General features: G+C 44.9%; 1 protein-coding gene across 1 annotated transcript in view; it reads right to left on the minus strand.

The window, feature by feature from the left end:
• The window catches only part of caskin1 (CASK interacting protein 1), a 165,119-nt gene that overhangs the window by 49,842 nt on the left and 96,267 nt on the right, over positions 1 to 19,010 (minus strand). Inside the window, 6 exon segments of the mRNA XM_079521656.1 lie at positions 1,370 to 1,414; positions 1,416 to 1,479; positions 8,717 to 8,847; positions 9,411 to 9,506; positions 12,688 to 12,833; positions 14,555 to 14,652. Coding sequence (XP_079377782.1) covers positions 1,370 to 1,414; positions 1,416 to 1,479; positions 8,717 to 8,847; positions 9,411 to 9,506; positions 12,688 to 12,833; positions 14,555 to 14,652 — 580 coding nt within the window.

Raw genomic sequence — 19,010 nt, forward strand, 5'->3', positions numbered from 1 at the left:
TTATATGAAGATAAGTTGAAAAGTGATGAAGTGGTCCTTTAATATTATCTATCACGATGTCCAACCCAGTTATTAGTGCAGTGGTTTTTCATTGGTTCTCAAAGGAAATGTGACATTCCCTGATAAATAACGACTCTAGACAGATCAATTAGCCAAAGATATTTGCAGATACGTAGGATTTATTTAACCCATCCAGGTCAGAGGTTAAGTCATCTTTATACTGTCGTCTTTTATGTAATATTATGTGCTATTGCTTATTCTGTACTTGTTCTGTAACCGTACCCAGTGGCGTGCACAGATAGACACTAGGGGGTGCTAGAGCACCACCTGCCCTTTTCCCTCTGGACAAATGTGTAGTGTACAGTATGTGGACCATGGTGACATTGATCAATTCTTGATAAAAAAGCTTCTAATATATTATTTAGGTCCCAAAATCTATAAATCTCACACTATTAAGGCAACCGGCCGGTTCCACACGCTGCACAAGGTGCCCTTTTTTAACTTGAGCACCCGCCCCTCTAAATGTCTGTGCACGCCACTGACCGCACCGTACCTGTGTCTTTGTATCTTCCTTACTGCAGTGCTGCAATGGCAACTGCATTTACTCATCACCAATAGAGGTCTGTCTATCTAACCAATAGGAGCAGTTCTCATTGCTCAGGGACAGGTCAGGAGGTCATAGAGGTCTGTCTATCTAACCAATAGGAGCAGTTCTCATTGCTCAGGGACAGGACAGGAGGTCATAGAGGTCTGTCTATCTAACCAATAGGAGCAGTTCTCATTGCTCAGGGACAGGTCAGGAGGAGCCGGGATCCAACGGTGAACTTTTCAGTGGCGGCTGTGGCTCAGGAGGTAGAGCTGGTCGTCCAATGATCCATGGGTCGGCGGTTCGAACCCCGGCTCCTCCTGTCCACATGTCGAAGTGTCCTTGGGCAAGACACTGAACCCTACATTGCCTCCAATGAGTTGGTCGGTGTGAGCTTGCCACCATTGGTGTGTGAATGTGGGAAGTGAGGACGCTGGCGTTGACTGTTCGCCGCTTCACCTCCCAATGTATGAATGAATTAACCATTGTAAAGCGCTTTGAGCACTTGGAAAAGCGCTATAAAAATGCAATTCATTAAAAATGCAATTCATTATTTCAATTCCTAGGCTGACCCCGAGGACCCCCTCGAAACGAGATGCTGCATCTCAAGGGGCTTATCCTCTAGTGAAATTCGTAAAATAAATAAAAAACAACGAACTAGTCCACCCCCTGAGGCGCTGACACTCATGACTAGAGCATATCTAGAAAAGTCTAGAATCATATTTCTGTTTAAAAAAAACACAAAACTCATCAGTCCAGGCCATTCATGTAGTTTCCACTTACATCCAGCAGGAGTCTCACTGCCTCTGTCTTGCCACAGAGGGCGGCTTTCGTGCAGGGCTGTGCCGGCCTTGGTCTGCCTGTTGATGTCTATCCCTGCCTGGATCAGCAGTCTAACAGCAGGGCACAGAGGGCAGCACAGAGGAGGAATAAACACAGCATTAGAAAGATATAGCGGGGGGTGGGGTGGGGTGGGGTGGGGCAGCGAGGGAAGGAGAGGAGAGAGAGTGGGCTCTATGGACACAGATAACTCTTCCTACTTACGGGTCGTCTTTCCTACTTCCCTACTACAGGTGTTACCGATGATACTAATTAAGGCTCGTTCCATTTGGTGTGCAGTGGTTCTCAAACCTTTTAATTTCTAAGAACCCCCATAACTCTGAGAGTGTACAAATGAAACCAAATTTCCATTTGTTCCATTTGTACTCTCAGAGTTACAGACCTGTATGGTAGTCCAGTAATAATGTAATTTGACCTCAATCTAATTGAAAAAAAAAAACCAAACTCAGCTGATTTTGCATCTTCAATATATCCTGAATAACAGAAAAAAAGTTCCCTGGAATTGTCTGGGGGAATCAGTGAAACACTGATTGGGCTAGATTTTTTGCCATAGCAACTTGCTTAATGTGCTGACAAATGTGCTTGAGCAAGTTGCTATGGCAAAAATCTAGCCCAATGATTGCTTTTGTGCAAAACTAATGCTTGGAATGGCTTCAGCATCATGAAAACCCCCTAGTTTGATATGTCACATGCTACTTAAAGCATAAGAAAATTTAAAAAATATTGCCTTATAATAGGATGTCAATGGTGGCCATACTGTACAGGCCATTTTCAACACTTTCCCCTCAGACAATTCCAGGCAACTTTTTTTCTGTTATTCAGGATACGTATATTGAGGATGCAAAATTAGGATGAGGTTGACCCTGTATTTTCCATAGATTTCCTGTACTATGGGGCCATTTGGAACCAATGTACTGGTGTAACAGAGTGTTTGGAACCCATGTACTGGTGTAACAGAGTGTTTTGGAACCAATGTACTGGTGTAACAGAGTGTTTGGAACCAATGTACTGGTGTAACAGAGTGTTTGGAACCAATGTACTGGTGTAACAGAGTGTTTGGAACCAATGTACTGGTGTAACAGAGTGTTTGGAACCAATGTACTGGTGTAACAGAGTGTTTGGAACCAATGTACTGGTGTAGGCAGAGTGTTTGGAACCAATGTACTGGTGTAACAGAGTGTTTGGAACCCATGTACTGGGTGTAACAGAGTGTTTGGAACCAATGTACTGGTGTAGCAGAGTGTTTGGAACCAATGTACTGGTGTAACAGAGTGTTTGGGAACCCATGTACTGGTGTAACAGAGTGTTTGGAACCAATGTACTGGTGTAACAGAGTGTTTGGAACCAATGTACTGGTGTAGCAGAGTGTTTGGAACCCATGTACTGGTGTAACAGAGTGTTTGGAACCAATGTACTGGTGTAGCAGAGTGTTTTGGAACCAATGTACTGGTGTAACAGAGTGTTTGGAACCAATGTACTGGTGTAGCAGAGTGTTTGGAACCAATGTACTGGTGTAACAGAGTGTTTGGAACCAATGTACTGGTGTAACAGAGTGTTTGGAACCAATGTACTGGTGTAACAGAGTGTTTGGAACCCATGTACTGGTGTAACAGAGTGTTTGGAACCAATGTACTGGTGTAACAGAGTGTTTGGAACCAATTGTACTGGTGTAACAGAGTGTTTGGAACCAATGTACTGGTGTAACAGAGTGTTTGGAACCAATGTACTGGTGTAACAGAGTGTTTGGAACCAATGTACTGGTGTAACAGAGTGTTTGGAACCAATGTACTGTGTAGCAGAGTGTTTGGAACCAATGTACTGGTGTAGCAGAGTGTTTCCAGTGCGCCAACATGCACAATAGCAGCACCCTGACTCTGTTGTTTTAACCAGAATGGAACAGAGCCTTCATTAGTATCAGCAGTAACACCTGCGAAGGAAGTAGGGAAGTAGGGCCCAAGTGCTTTCCAAAATGGCGTGCGTGCATAGAGCCCGTTGGAACGCAAGGGGCCAGTGAGGCTCTTCAAAGTTGAAGCACTGGGCCCTAGTGGTAAGAGGAGGGACTACAGGCGGGACCCGTGGATTCATGACCGGGAAACCCCGTGCAGCTGGGCTTTAACATTGAGCGCTCGGTTGCACTTCCGCATTTGCCAACCAAAATTTGGTTGGCAAATGCGGAAGTAGACGTTTTTGAGACGGTCCTTCCGGGTGCTTCAAAACGCCACTGAGCAACTTCCACTGACATGAATTGCGGAGGGGGCGGAGCTTCGCGCCAGTTCAGTCCTCTATCCTTCTTTATACTCTATGGTTGGACGGAGGAGAGAGATAATGGGATGAGATTGAAGAGGAGAGAAGAGGCGAAGTTCAAATTGGAATACAGAGAGTTCCGAGAAGTTAGAAGAAGAGTAACAGACGGATGGAAACCCAGTGGACAAGATTGCAGGGACGGGTGAATGAGAGAAAAGCAGATAAGGATGGAGAGACAGAACAGAATTAAAAAGTGAAGGAGGTGAAGGTGAATGGAAAGAGAATCATTTAATTGATGTTGTAACTTTATTTTCTATAGTATTTTACAAACTTAAGAACATGTATTTTTTTTATTTTTTTTAATGTTTTTTTTGTGGCTTTCGCCATTATTTTATATTTTTTATGGAGGGACAGACAGTAGGCTGACAGGAAATGGGGAGAGAGATGGGGGAAGACATGCAGTAAAGGCCGTCGTGATCGGGAGTCGAACCCGCGGCACACTGCCAGACTGGATTGCCAGCCAAAGTGCCTGGACCACTGAGCCATGGCCCAGGCCAAAGAACATGTATTACATACAGTACAATGTCATCTCCTCGAGTATCAATATTCATTAATAACATATGCTATTGTGTGTTAGAACTGAACTCTGGACCTCATAGTCGAACATTTCTTTACCTCCCTGTTTATTTGTTAAGATTGTGTTCACTTTTGTTGCTGCCACTCTCATTCAATGTGTTTCTTTTGACTCACTATTTCTTTCATCTTTTCATGATGATGATGATATAGAATGCCACATCTAGGGCAATAAAGTTTGTGGAATTGAAGAGAGAGAGAGAGAGAGAGTGAGAGAGAGAGAGAGAGAGAGAGAGAGAGAGAGAGAGAGAGAGAGAGAGAGAGAGAGAGAGAGAGACAGAGAGAGAGAGAGAGAGAGAGAGAGAGACAGAGAGAGAGAGAGAGAGAGAGAGAGAGAGAGAGAGAGATGTAAAGAGGAAATGGTGAGAGGAAGGACAGGGTCAGAGAAAGGTCACAAAGGGATGAAAGGTTAATGGGAACAAATTAGGTCTGTCTGTCTGTACATCTATATGAACGTTTTTCCGTAGGTCTCTGTGTCTGTCTGTGTGTCTGTGCTTGCTTGCGTGTGTGTGTGTGTGTGTTTGTGTTTGTGTGCGCGTGCACGCGTGCGTGCGTGCGTGCGTGCGTGCGTGCGTGCATGTGTGTGATGTTAATGAGTGTCATTTATCAGTGTCAGTTCTAGAGGGCAGACAGCCTCTCCTCTGTCAACTATGACAGGCATTTCTCTCTCTCTCTCTAAAACACAGGGCACGCACACGCGCGCACACACACACACACACACACACACACACACACACACACACACACACACACACACACACACACACACACACACACACAAACACACACACACACACACACACACACACACACACACACACACACACACACACACACACACACACACACACACACACACACACACACACACAACCCAAAGACAGATGAGAGGCTACATGTAATGTGTTTGTAGTGTCACACACAGCGCTGTGATCCTCCACTGTAAAGCTATTGTGTATTGTGCTGACACAGGACAAGCACCAACAAGCGTGTCCCTTTGGAGGAATAATGACCTATTATACAGGGAGTCACTGTTCCATAATTAACTATACAGTATGTAACTGTCACTCCATGAAAGATAATGCTGTTGGATTACCGCTGTTCACTCAGTCATCGAAGTGAGTACATGAGCAGCGACGCAAATTACTGTAGGTTTCAGTCTGTCTCCGCAGCCATGTTACAGTAAGAAGAGATAGTAGTAGTCTCAACTTTGTACTAATATGGTTTTGGGGATGGGCTATATATATACAGTAAAAAACAGTTAAAGGACCACTTCACCACTTTTCAACTTCTCTTCCTATAATTGGTCCTAACTAATGTTCATGATAAAATACCACAATTTCTTTCTACTCAGTCTGTGTCTCAATAGGAAGGCTGTGGGCAGTGTTCAGAAACCCGTCCACCAGTGACATCATCAACGGTGAATCCAAGCCAATAGAAACGGCAGGCTTTCTTTTCCTGAAAAGTTGCAATGCAAAAGTTGAAGCCATCGTTCTCACAATAATAAAAATCGAAATATATTTTAAAACAAAAAAAATCTGTCTATTGATGATGTCACTGGTGGACGGGTGTCCGAACTGCCCAAAGCCCTCTTATGAGACACAGACTGAGTAGGAAGAAATTGTGGTGTTTTATCATGAACATTAGTGAGGACCAATTATATGAAGAGATGTTGAAAAGTGGTGAAGTGGTCCTTTAAGGTGGTTGCACACCGATGGAGAAACGCCGGTAAAAATCGTAAAAATGCGCCCAGTGTGCAACCACCTTAAATCTATTAAATTGATTTAATATATTATAAAATATAAGCTACTTTAATATAAGTAAAAGAACAGATCTACAAGCTCACATTGCGCTACAAGCTTTCAGATACAACTGCTGCAATTCTCACCACTTTTTCGCGACCACGACAAAGTATAAAACAGGGCATAGTTGGTTAATAAGACAAATCGATTTACTCAATTATAAGAATCAATTACAATGTTTTCACTGACAAAATATCAATAATAAAAAGGTCACGTATAGAATCAATGTGTCTGAGTGTCTGAGTGTTGATACAGGAGTATTGATAAGAATGGTTTTGACTGTTCAATATCGCGTGCAGCCATTAGTATCGACAATTACACAGCAACAACAACTCTCCTCATCCTGTCATCCCTTCACAATAAAGTGTCTCCCTTTTACCTCCCAATGTTGTACATTTTACCAAGGTATTAACACATTATGTGCCCTTTTAATCTTTCAAAATGGCGACCCAGGGTGCCCACTTTTTAGACCCACTTTTTGACATTTTTATAGATTTTTTTTTACCAAGACGTCCACAGACGTCCTGGGCACTACATGCGGTAATTCCTAGGACGTCTGTGGACGTCTTGGGCACAAAATGTGTTAACAGGAAATAGGTGTACAGTAACTTAACATGGTGGGAGAGAGCAAGGCAGCGAGTGAGCGAGAGAGAGTGGGCCATGGGTGGTGGGGGGGGGTTGACTGACGCCTGGCGGTCATTCGGAGCTCGGAGGCCCCCCTGAGGGTGCAGGGCCGTTTCAATTGAAACTGGTGAAACATAGCAATGGCCTCCTATGAGTGGATGAGTACCACGGCTCAACTTTGATTCTGGAACTGATTCCGTGCTAGATTCTTGGAACCTTGGTGCTTTCACGGAACCGGCGGCCATTTCTTTGTTCCCGTTCCGAACCAACTTTTAGGGTTCGGAACAAATTAATTTTCAGTGGAAACGCTCTGAACTGAACTGGTTCAACCACTGTGGAAAAGGAGCCTATAGTGCGTTAAGCACTGGGAGCTGATGGCAGGGTGTGGCGGTCCATCTCCCAGGGGTCTAACGCTTTGAAACGGGGATAGACACCCTCGTTGGGCTGATATACCGACAATAAGCCAGTCCTACTTACTTACTTAATCAATAGAATAATCGATACCTGCAGCCCTAGTGCAGTGATTCTCACTGTACAGTTTCATGTCAAGAAGAACCCGCGTCATCAGTGCCCATTCCCGAGGCGGGGTTGGCGAAAGGGCCTTTCTGTGTGGAGTTTGAATGTTCTCCCCGTGTCCCCTAGGGTAGGTACCCTCACAAAAAACATGCAGTAATCCTGGTCTCTAAACTACCTCCCCCTGGCCAGCCGGGGCGCCTGATGGAGGGGAAAGGAACTGGTCGGGATAACGTGTTCCTTCCACACGCTACGTCCGGCCGGGGAAACTCTACCTTGTCAGGTGAAAAGAAGCAGCTTGGACTCCTCATGCATAGAAGGAAGCATGAGGTCAGTCCGCTGCCCCCCCCCCCAGGTTGGCAGAGGAAGTGTAGGGCCCAGGATTACATTGTTGTATTGTTTATTGGATCTTGTTTAGTCGATACACTTAATTGTTTTAGCTCATGCTCATTTGATTTAGCTATTTTGTCTCATCTGTTTAAGGAAATAGGTAGCTGATATATTGCACTTTTACCTTAGCGCTAGGTATACTCTTGGTTGCTTGTTTTTGCAGAAAATGCACTAAAGACTTCTGGTGATTAGTAGTTTTTGTTCCCTACCTATGTTGAATACACTTATTGTAAGTCGCTTTGGATAAAAGCGTCTGCTAAATGACTGTAATGTAATGTAATGTAATGTAATGTAATGACACTGTGTGAAAAAATGGGTTACAAGATCGTGGGATAAAAAAATTAGGTAAAAAAAAGAAAAAGAAAAAGAAGAACCCCTAAATTGATATGTATTTGGCTGCGGACGGACCCCCATTTGAAAATGTTTTGTGCCGCCAGGGACCCCCAGAAAAGAAGATTTGGGTTGAAAAAGAAATCAACATTTCCAATACTTTAAAGATAATAAAAAAAAAAAATCAAAATAGCAGATAATATCTGCTATTTTGATTTTTTTTTCTATTTCTGTCATATTATGACAGAAATGACATGCTGTGAGTTTGTAAGTCTGCTATATTAAATAGCCAACATAAAAAAAATTGTGGACTTAAAATGATTGTGATGCTGCATTAAGTTAATACATTTAGCTGGGGACCCCCTGGAACAATGTTACAGTGACAAATCTCTGACGTGTTGTTGTTAGTATTATTATAATCTGTTACAATGTGTTGACTGTTGTGTATAATATTACAGGTTATTAGGCTGACTGAAGCGTGTTAATCTCTAAGTGGAGTGCAGGCCGTTCTCCCTGTTGCATTACGGTATCTCTACCTTATTACTCTGCTCGGGAGGACACTCATCAACACTGTAATTAATTAGACATGGAAAGTGGATGTGTGTGCGTGTGGTGTGCGTGTGTTGTGCGTGCGTGCGTGCGTGCGTGCGTGCGTGCGTGCGTGCGTGCGTGCGTGCGTGCGTGCGTGCGTGCGTGCGTGCGTGCGTGCGTGCGTGCGTGCGTGCGTGCGTGCGTGCGTGCGCCACGTGCGTACCTGATGATGTCTATGTGTCCGTTCTTTGCGGCCAGGTGCAGAGGAGAAGTTCCGTTAGGGTCGGTGGAGTCTCCAGGTTTGGGTTCAAGCAGGGCAGCGCACATGTTACTGCTCAGCAACAACTGAACCACCTACACACACACACACACACGCACACGCGCACGCACACACACACACACACACACACACACACACACACACACACACACACACACACACACACACACACACACACACACACACACACACACACACACACACACACACACACAAGCTCTTAGCTAGAAAAAAACATCACACCTGTGTGAACTGAGTGGTGAAACTATACATGTATTCATAGTAACTGTACTGTACTGTGCTCTGAATACTGTGCACTGTGCTCTCTACTGTATTTTTGGAAAGAATCTTCGAGAAATGACAGAGTTACAGTGTGGGAGTCCCCGGAACATCCAGACCCCCAGGAACAGGCCCAGGGGGGCGGCCTGGTTCCGGCGAGCCTTCCCGCGTCCGAAACGGTCGAGAAATGACAGAGTTACCGTGTTGCAGCTTTCCGTGCTCAGACACAGGGACACGTACACATACATACATAGGGACACACATAGCTCCATAATGGAGCGGAGGCACCGCTCAAAAATAAAACGTATTGATGTGTTGAGTCATGTAGATAGATGACGTGTGCCGTATAGATACTCACCCCAACTCTGCCGAACTCACAGGCCAAGTCCAGAGGAGTCTTTCCTGCGTTGTCAACTATACATGGGTTGGACTGGTGCTGCAGCAGCATCTCAGACTGATGGACGCACGCACGCACGCACACATGCACGCACGCACACACACACACACACACACACACACACACACACACACACACACACACACACACACACACACACACACACACACACACACACACACAGATATTATTTGAGTTAATGCTTTTTACTGTGATGTTTACAGGGAACGGTAACGACCAAGGTGTCATTCGGAACGGAAATGCATGCTAGCAAAGCAGATCCAAACCGCATAAGCTAATCTAACGGAGAAGTGGAAACGCCCCGTCTAAGCAGGAACAATCACATTGGTTTAGGATACACATTGGTGCAGTTATACACGTTGAACATCTGCTTCACATTTCCAATTATTTTATAATATTTTGACCAGGTGGTCACTTGTGTTGTGATCGATTACTCTTCTTCATGGCAAGACGTGGCTAAAGTAGAAGCATTAAAAAAAAACACACACAAGGCAGAAAAGGTCTCGCTAATGAATATAATTAATAACACATACAGTAAAACATCGAAATTCTCCTGCATGCGTACAGCTCAAGCTTTAACCCATTACAAACGGAAAAGCAAAAGTGTCATTTTACATTTTTGCGTTGGCTATTCAAAAATAGCAGATATACAGTACAGTACAAGCTCACACAGTGCATCACTTTTTGAAATGCGATAACTACTGATTTGGAAGGCATTCATAGAGTTGGCCTCATGTGTTAATAGGTTAAAATCCCCACCCATTTTGACCTGAGATCAGATTCTAAAAACGTCTTCTACATCCTGACACTTTTCTGAAAAAGCTATGTTTCTATGTCAGTCGTTCTTCGATTTTTCAAAAATAGCAGATCTATGAGCTTGTAGATCTGCTATTTTTCAATAGCTAAAGCATAACATAATGCTAACACCAAAAGGGGTTCCCGCCCAAAATCAGTTAAGGTAAGCCTGCAGTTGCGGAGATTTTGGAAGTTCATTCCCGACAGAGGAACACACTCCCATAGCCCTCCCGTGATGATAGCTATACCCACGATGAGATTTCCATATCTGGCAGCTTCCGCGCGCACCTGTCAACACAGCACTGTAAAAATGGTACATAAATGCCGGCAAATTCACGATGCCAAACAGTCGTGAGGAGATGCAATAAAATAAGACACTCTGGTTGCAATTTCAGGGAGCTAACTGTGCCCCCACAAATCCCCTAATGGGCTGCGTGTGTGTTTGAGTACAACAATAGAGCTGTAAATCACCCGTGCCAATTTGTGTCTCCTCCACAGTAAAACCAAGAGTGTTCATTTGTCCATTTTGTGTCTCTGAGAGTGCACAAAATGTAACCAAACGGACCCGTAAGGGTCCGTTTGGTTACATTTGTACACTCTCGGGGTAAAATTTGAGCTCAGGATTTTGCCGTGTGTAAGGATTTTAACCCATTTTGACCTGGGAACGATTCTACAAATGTCTTCTAAATCCTGACAGTTTTCTATGTCAGTCGTTCTCAAACATTTTCATGACAAGGACCCCCAAGATTATATGTAATTGGCCCCCATCTGAAAATATGTTGTTCCAGGGACTCCCCCCAGAAGCAAAGATTTGAATTAAAAACGTTTGCTGTGAAAGAATAAATATATATTCAAAGATTTGCACCACATTCACGATTTTACAAAAATAGCAGACCTACAAGCTCGTAGCGCGGCACTCGGTGCCGTGCTATGAGCTTGTAGATCTGCTATTTTTCCAACAGCTAAAGTATAACATAATGCTTAAAACACCAAAAGGGGTTCCCGTACTGAATGGCTTAAGAGAATGTGGCCTGGGAGGGATGCCAAATTGGTGCCGTGTAAAAATGACCTTCTGAGAGACTGCCGTGGCACAGAGTGAAAGGAAATGAGAAACGGAGCGTTTTGGGAAAAGAATCGGGCAAAAAAAACTGTAACGAGGAAATGTGTTGTGATTATTTAACCAACTGTATGAAAAATGGAACCATAATGACTAGAAAACACATTTATATTCAGTTATAGTTTACATGTGAAATCCCCCGACTGGTCGTTCTACATTTCAAAGGTCTATTCCAGCGGTCCCCAAACTCTTTTTGGCCGTGCACTCCCTGTTAGCTCCTGACCTAGCTGACGCACCACCTGTTAGCTCCTGACCTAGCTGACGCACCACCTGTTAGCTCCTGACCTAGCTGACGCACCCCCAATGCTCTCTTTGTATTTGACCAAAAATTATAAATGTTTTATGATTATGGCAAATAATCACAGAATGTCACTGCACTGAGTGTATTATAACGTGTGTAGAGAGTTTCTCTATCATGGGATTAGATGTTTTGGCTGCTGTGACGTTGTGCAGCTGTTATACGTTTCGCTGCCTAATTGGCCAGCTCGCAAAAGTCCTTCAGTGCTTCCGCCACAGTTTGTGTTTTAACCACTTAAACCCCACGTGGTTGAGCGGGGTCCGTCAGGGCGCTCTATGGTAGCGTATGTCAGTTTTCTGCTTTGCTGAAAATAGCCGACCGACAAGCTTGCGGCGCATCTGCAACGTGACACATTGTAAGCTCGTCAATTGTCTTGTGAAAGCTTTCCCCACAATACGGAGGTTTAAGTGGTTAACTGAGCAGGAAAAGACTTCTCTGGCTCCTCTGAAACAGCCTTTTAGAGTAGACCATGTGACAATGAAAATTCTCCTTTGAAACTCAATAACAATGACATTCTTTCAAGCGCGGCGGCAGCTCCATTACGAGCGCTGCAAAAACATATTGCTTTTATAGTCTGCAAAACAAAGACTAAAAAATAATTCTCCACCGGGGACTGTATTGCTATTTTTTTTAGTTTTTTTTGTTTGGAACTGGAATATGTATTGGAAGCTGTGTACACTTATTGCATTTTCAGTTTTTCCTCTTCCATTAAGCCACGGGCAATTTTCCACAGTAAAAGCGTTTATCTTTCACTCAGAGCTACAGTACACAGTAAAATGTAATTAACACTGAGGGTTTCACAGTGTGTAGAACCAAGTATTTGATTACTTAAGCCTGATTTATACTTCGTTGTGCGCTGGTGTCTCGCAGAGAAAATGCCAACTCTGTAACCCCCACGCGACGCATCGCAAAGGGCCATGTGGTGAGCTTGTAGATCTGCTATTTTAGACGTGCGACCCCATGACGCAAACCCGGACGGAGCAGGCGTTGGAGGGACTGATTCTCACCACATCATAGTGTCCATGCTGTGCTGCCAGATGAAGAGGGATCTGGCCTTCGTCTGATTGGCCGTTGAGTGAAGAACCCGACTTCAACAGCATCTTCATAGGCTCCGCCTTACCCTGCCAGGCAGCATAGTGCAGCGGCCGCATGCCTGCACACATGCGCACGCACGCACGCACGCACGCACGCACGCACGCACGCACGCACGCACGCACACACGCACGCACGCACGCACACACACACGCACGCGCGCGCACACACACACGCACACACGCACACACGCACACACACACACACACACACACAATATGAGATACTGTCCAAAATGTTCCAAACCAACGCATTGTGGCTGGATGTCAGGATGAGTGACATTACAGTACGTATGACTTTGTATAATCACAGGATAGCAATGGGTGCCTGAGAACTTGATGAGGTGTGGGTGTTAGGGCATTCACTTCTAGTAATTTTTACTAGTTGACTAGTTGCCTAGTTTACTAGTCTAGTTTTCGACTTTTTTTTTTTTTTTTGGAAATAAATATTTGTACATTTAAAAACTGTGTACATTGGTGACTATAACTATAATCTACCTGATCTTGAGGCATACAAAATCTAGTCAACTAGTACCAACAAGGTCGACTAGTGGATTTACTAACTAGTCGACTAGTTGCTTAATGCCCTATGTGTGCTCGTGCGCAGCAACACTCAAGGACAAAAATAAATGTATCGAAACAAACCCACGGCATCTGTCTTTGATAACGATTCGGTACAAAGTTAAAAGTCTTGCACAAAATCAGTGACTCAAGGTCGACTCAGCCTAATACAGTGAGATATGGGCACGGTTGTCGTAGGCCATCGCAACATCTCACTCTGTAGCACTACAGCTCTCGTTGGGAACATCTTCGTGAGGTTAGGGTTAGGGTTTGGGTTAGGTTTAGGCATGGTTTTGACAACATGCAACGTCACCATGGCGTTCCCGTCATGTCAAAACTTGACGTTTCAGGGCTACTGACAGAGCTGCAAAAAGTGATGCCTTGGGGAGTGAGAACGGGTTGGTTATCGTTACTCTTGCTTAAGTATAAACATACTACAGTATGTGTGTGCAGTATACACACACAAGACTGTTTGTGTCTGTATGTCACTGGTTCTCAAACGTTTTCATGTCAAGGACCCCCCCCCCCCCCCCCCCAAATTCATATACAGCATTTTGTATCTGAAAATGTGTTGTGCCAGGGACCCCCGGAGAGAAAATAGCAGATGTACAAGCTTGCAGTGCTTTTACATTTGCTGGGTAAAATATAGGTCCCTGGAACTGGGGGTCCCCGACTCCCCGGACCTAACTTTGAGAACAACTGCTGTATGTGACTGTCTGTCTGTCTGTCTGTAAATGGTAAATGGTGCATTTATATAGCGCCTTTATCCAAGGCGCTTTACATAGATTGTGCATTACATTCACCCATTCATACACCGATTGCGGCGGAAGCCATGCAAGGCACCAACCAGCACATCGGGAGCAATTTGGGGTTCAGTGTCTTGCCCAAGGACACTTCGACATGTAGACAGGAGGAGCCGGGATTCGAACCGCCGACACATGGATCATTGGACGACCTGCTCTACCTCCTGAGCCACAGTCTGTCTGTCTGTGTGTGTGTGTGTGTGTGTGTGTGTGTGTGTGTGTGTGTGTGTGTGTGTGTGTGTGTGTGTGTGTGTGTGTGTGTGTGTGTGTGTGTGTGTGTGTGTGTGTGTGTGTGTCTGTGCGTGCGTGCGTGCGTACGTGCGTGCGTGCGTACGTGCGTGCGTGCGTGCGTGCGTGCGTGCGTGCGTGCGTCCATGCGTGCGTGCGTGTGTCTGTCTACCACGGTGTTACTGTCTCACCTTTCTGGTCCCTGATGTCCACAGAGGCCTGTGACTCCAGCAGCAGAGAGATGAGCTCCAGGTTCCCGTTGAGAGCTGCATGATGCAACGCCGCAAACCTACAACACAATGAATGCACATCCAAACATTACTCCTTTAACCCATTCTGACCTGAGATCAGATTCTATAAATGTCTTCTACATCCTGACAGTTTTCTGAAAAATCTATGTTTCTATGTCAGTCGTTCTTCGATTTTTCAAAAATAGCAGACCTACAAGCTCGTAGCGCGCCACTCGGTGGCGCGCTATGAGCTTGTAGATCTGCTATTTTTCAATAGCTAAAGCATAGCATAATGCTAACACCAAAAGGGGTTCCCGGGTTATTGTATATCCACTGAATTGCTCAGAATGACGTGCTTTCAATTTAGGTTATAATTTGCAGGACGTTCATTCATATATTTGAGCAGGAGTGAAGCGTATACCAGTGTCTTTACATGTCATTGTCTATTATCTTTAGCCCATTTTCTCTGAATGGCTTTTTTTTCCCCTCACTTTTTTCTCTCTCCTCATTCACTGCCATTCACGTTGAAAAGCTGTGGAACTGAGAAACACAGTTTAACTCGTGACTTGCTAGTTGCTAATGCAGACTTAGCAAACTGGGGGAAAAATAACAAATTGCTGTTTATTTTCTTCACAAATACTGTAGGATAGGATGCACTCGAGCTCTATGGGGTGGCAGCGAAGCTATCAGTTCAGGTCATCCTGTAAGAACAGTGGTTTCCTTGTTCTGTTCTGTTCTGTTCTGTTCTGTTCTGTTCTGTTCTGTTCTGTTCTGTTCTGTTCTGTTCTGTTCTGTTCTGTTCTGTTCTGTTCTGTTCTGTTCTGTTCTGTTCTGTTCTGTTCTGTTCTGTTCTGTTCTGTTCACGCCAAATCTGGTTGGGTCGGTCGGCCACACTGTTAACGATATGTGTTAACAGAAACGTCACCCTTGGACAGAATCAGAGGATAATAACCTAAACGTTTAATAGTTGTCTTTGAAACTTACGATAAATGTTATCTTGAAAGGATCATAACAGTCAACATTGATGCAATCAATTGTGGTGTAGTGATACCGGTATAGTCCTTTAAGGACATGTGATGACACACTGAATATACTGTATGTATATGAACATGCATATACACGCACGCACGCACGCACGCACGCACGCACGCACGCACGCACGCACGCACACGCACACGCACACACACACACACACGCACGCACACACACACACACACTCAAATGTGTGTACACATGAAAGCCAAAACACACCATACAAAGGTCAGTAATAATGACAATATCATGAAGGGATTTAAGAGGATTGCAAGCATATTATATAATCTACAGAAACCATTATAGTTGTATCATCAACTCCATCACTGTGCCATCTACCATCTATGTATAGTTTATATGTATAGTGTCATTATATACACTGCGCAAAAAGTTTGGAATACGGATGTGTATATTACAGGAAACTTTAATCTTTCCAACAAACTCCCGTAAACTCCCGAATTGTACCATCACACCTGTATATTACCGTATATTACATGTATATGCTGCTAAACTTGAGGTTTACGGGCAAAATACAGTTCCCGTAATTGCCCGTTAACTCCTCTTTTCACGCAGTGATAGATATGTTCTAGTTACGTTCTTAGCTTACGCATGTTTCATGATAAATGCATTTTATATGTGATGTATTCCCATACTTTTGTTCTTGCCTAATGTAAATCGCTCTGGATTAAGAGCGTCTGCTAAATGCCTAAATTGTAAATTGTAAATTGTAACATCACAATGACCTGTACTGTACAATCAGCCCTATATCAACTGTACCCCATCAGGTGTAAAACACAACAAGATGGAGGAGAGAGATTCAGGATAGCGCGATGAAGGATGGGAAAATAGACATACGTATGGCATAAATTGTGTTCATTACAATCATGCGTATTTATCTTTGTGAGTCTATAGGTTTACATGAGTGTACTGTATGTCTCTGTGCATGCATGAGTGTTTGTATACATGTGCCAGTGTACACTTAGTATATACACAGACCATTGTATCATGTACTGTGTGGTGCGTGCGTGCGTGCGTGCGTGCGTGCGTGCGTGCGTGCGTGCGTGCGTGCGTGCGTGTGCACAGGTGAAGGTTGCAGGTTAACCCATTTAGGCCTGAAAAAAATCTTCTAAATTCTGACATTTTTCTGAAATACCTGATGTTTCTGTATCAGTGGTTCTCAATATTTCATGTCAAGGACCCCAACAATTATATGTAATTGGCCACCGACCCCCATCTGAAAATATGTTATTCCAGGAACCACTCAGAAGCAAAGATTTGAGTTAAAAACGTTCGCTTTGTGCCACATTTTCACGAATTTTCAAAAAATAGCAGACCTACAAGCTCGTAGCGCGCCACTCGGTGGCGCGCTATGAGCTTGTAGATCTGCTATTTTTCAATAGCTAAAGTATAACATAATGCTTAAAACCCCAAAAGGGGTTCCGGCCCAGAATGGGTTAAGGATCAAAAGTACTGTGCTCTCCAGCCCACAACCTCACCCTCCAAATGGCCATGTCTCCATCACTCAATCAATCAATCAACGTTACATCTTCCAACACTCTGAGTCCATGTTGTCATGAACAGCACTGCATCTCCCCAGGCAGCACCACTGCATCTCCCCAGGCAGCACCACTGCATCTCCCCAGGCAGCACCACTGCATCTCCCCAGGCAGCACCACTGCATCTCCCCAGGCAGCACCACTGCATCTCCCCAGGCAGCACCACTGCATCTCCCCAGGCAGCACCACTGCATCTCCCCAGGCAGCACCACTGCATCTCCCCAGGCAGCACCACTGCATCTCCCCAGGCAGCACCACTGCATCTCCCCAGGCAGCACCACTGCATCTCCGCAGGCAGCACCACTGCATCTCCCCAGGCAGCACCACTGCATCTCCCCAGACAGCACCACTGCATCTCCCCAGGCAGCACCACTGCATCTCCCCAGGCAGCACCACTGCATCTCCCCAGGCAGCACCACTGCATCTCCCCAGGCAGCACCACTGCATCTCCCCAGGCAGCACCACTGCATCTCCCCAGGCAGCACCACTGCATCTCCCCAGGCAGCACCACTGCATCTCCCCAGGCAGCACCACTGCATCTCCCCAGGCAGCACCACTGCATCTCCCCAGGCAGCACCACTGCATCTCCGCAGGCAGCACCACTGCATCTCCCCAGGCAGCACCACTGCATCTCCCCAGACAGCACCACTGCATCTCCCCAGGCAGCACCACTGCATCTCCCCAGGCAGCACCACTGCATCTCCCCAGGCAGCACCACTGCATCTCCCCAGGCAGCACCACTGCATCTCCCCAGGCAGCACCACTGCATCTCCCCAGGCAGCACCACTCCATCTCCCCAGGCAGCACCACTGCATCTCCCCAGGCAGCACCACTGCATCTCCCTAGGCAGCACCACTGCATCTCCCCAGGCAGCACCACTCCATCACTCAGGTACTGTATATATCACGCACCTCCCGTGGTTCTCACATGAGTTTTATGTCAAGGACACCCAAATTAATTCATGCATTTGGCCGCGGACCCCTGCCTGAAGATATTTTGTACCAGACACCCTTTTTGTGTAAAAAGAAAATTCAAAAGTAAAAAAAAAAGATATATATATATTTATATTTATATATTTCTAAAATACAGTAGCACATGTACAAGCTCACAGTGCATCACAAAGTGACACGCTGTGAATAGTCTATTTGTCTTTGTCTATTTTTGAATAGAATATACATATATTATGATTGTGAATGGATAAAGTGGTTGAAATAATTTGTGATGTAATATTAACTAATTTAGCTGGAGACCCAGCTAAATTAGTTTTCATCAGCTAAACAGGGGAGGCAGTTTTTCGATGACGTCTCACTCTTGCACAACACCGAGGATTGCCCAACAGGCGCTCCCAGGCTGTGGAGCCATGCGATCCGTTCTCATATCAATAAACTTCGTCTTTTGGACAATACTTCGTCCTGGGCGTCGGGCGTTACTAATAGAAAGGACAAAGAACTTCGTCCTGGGCGATGGGAGTGTTAAACAACACTTACTTTTTTATCAGTAAAAAAAGAAGAAAAATACCCTTACTGTAAAAGGCCAGTAGAACTTTCACCTTCAACCTGTAATGCTGCCATTCTTGGCCTCTGTACCCACGAGCATGCAAGATAGTCTAATTATCATTACATGAACGTCATCGCTGTCATGCAGCACAACTTACAAATAATATGCAATTAACTTCTGAAGCAGGTGCTTATATTTATAATTCAGCGATTAGTCACCCCCTTTTCTTCATAGCCTGTGTGTGTGTATGTGTGTGTGTGTGACAACATCGGGGTGGGAATGTACTTGCTTTGAGGCCCTCCCTGCCCCCCAACATGTCAATCTCACACACA

The sequence above is a fragment of the Electrona antarctica genome, assembly GCF_951216825.1.
Source record: "Electrona antarctica genome assembly, chromosome: 14".
Lineage (NCBI taxonomy): Eukaryota > Metazoa > Chordata > Actinopteri > Myctophiformes > Myctophidae > Electrona > Electrona antarctica.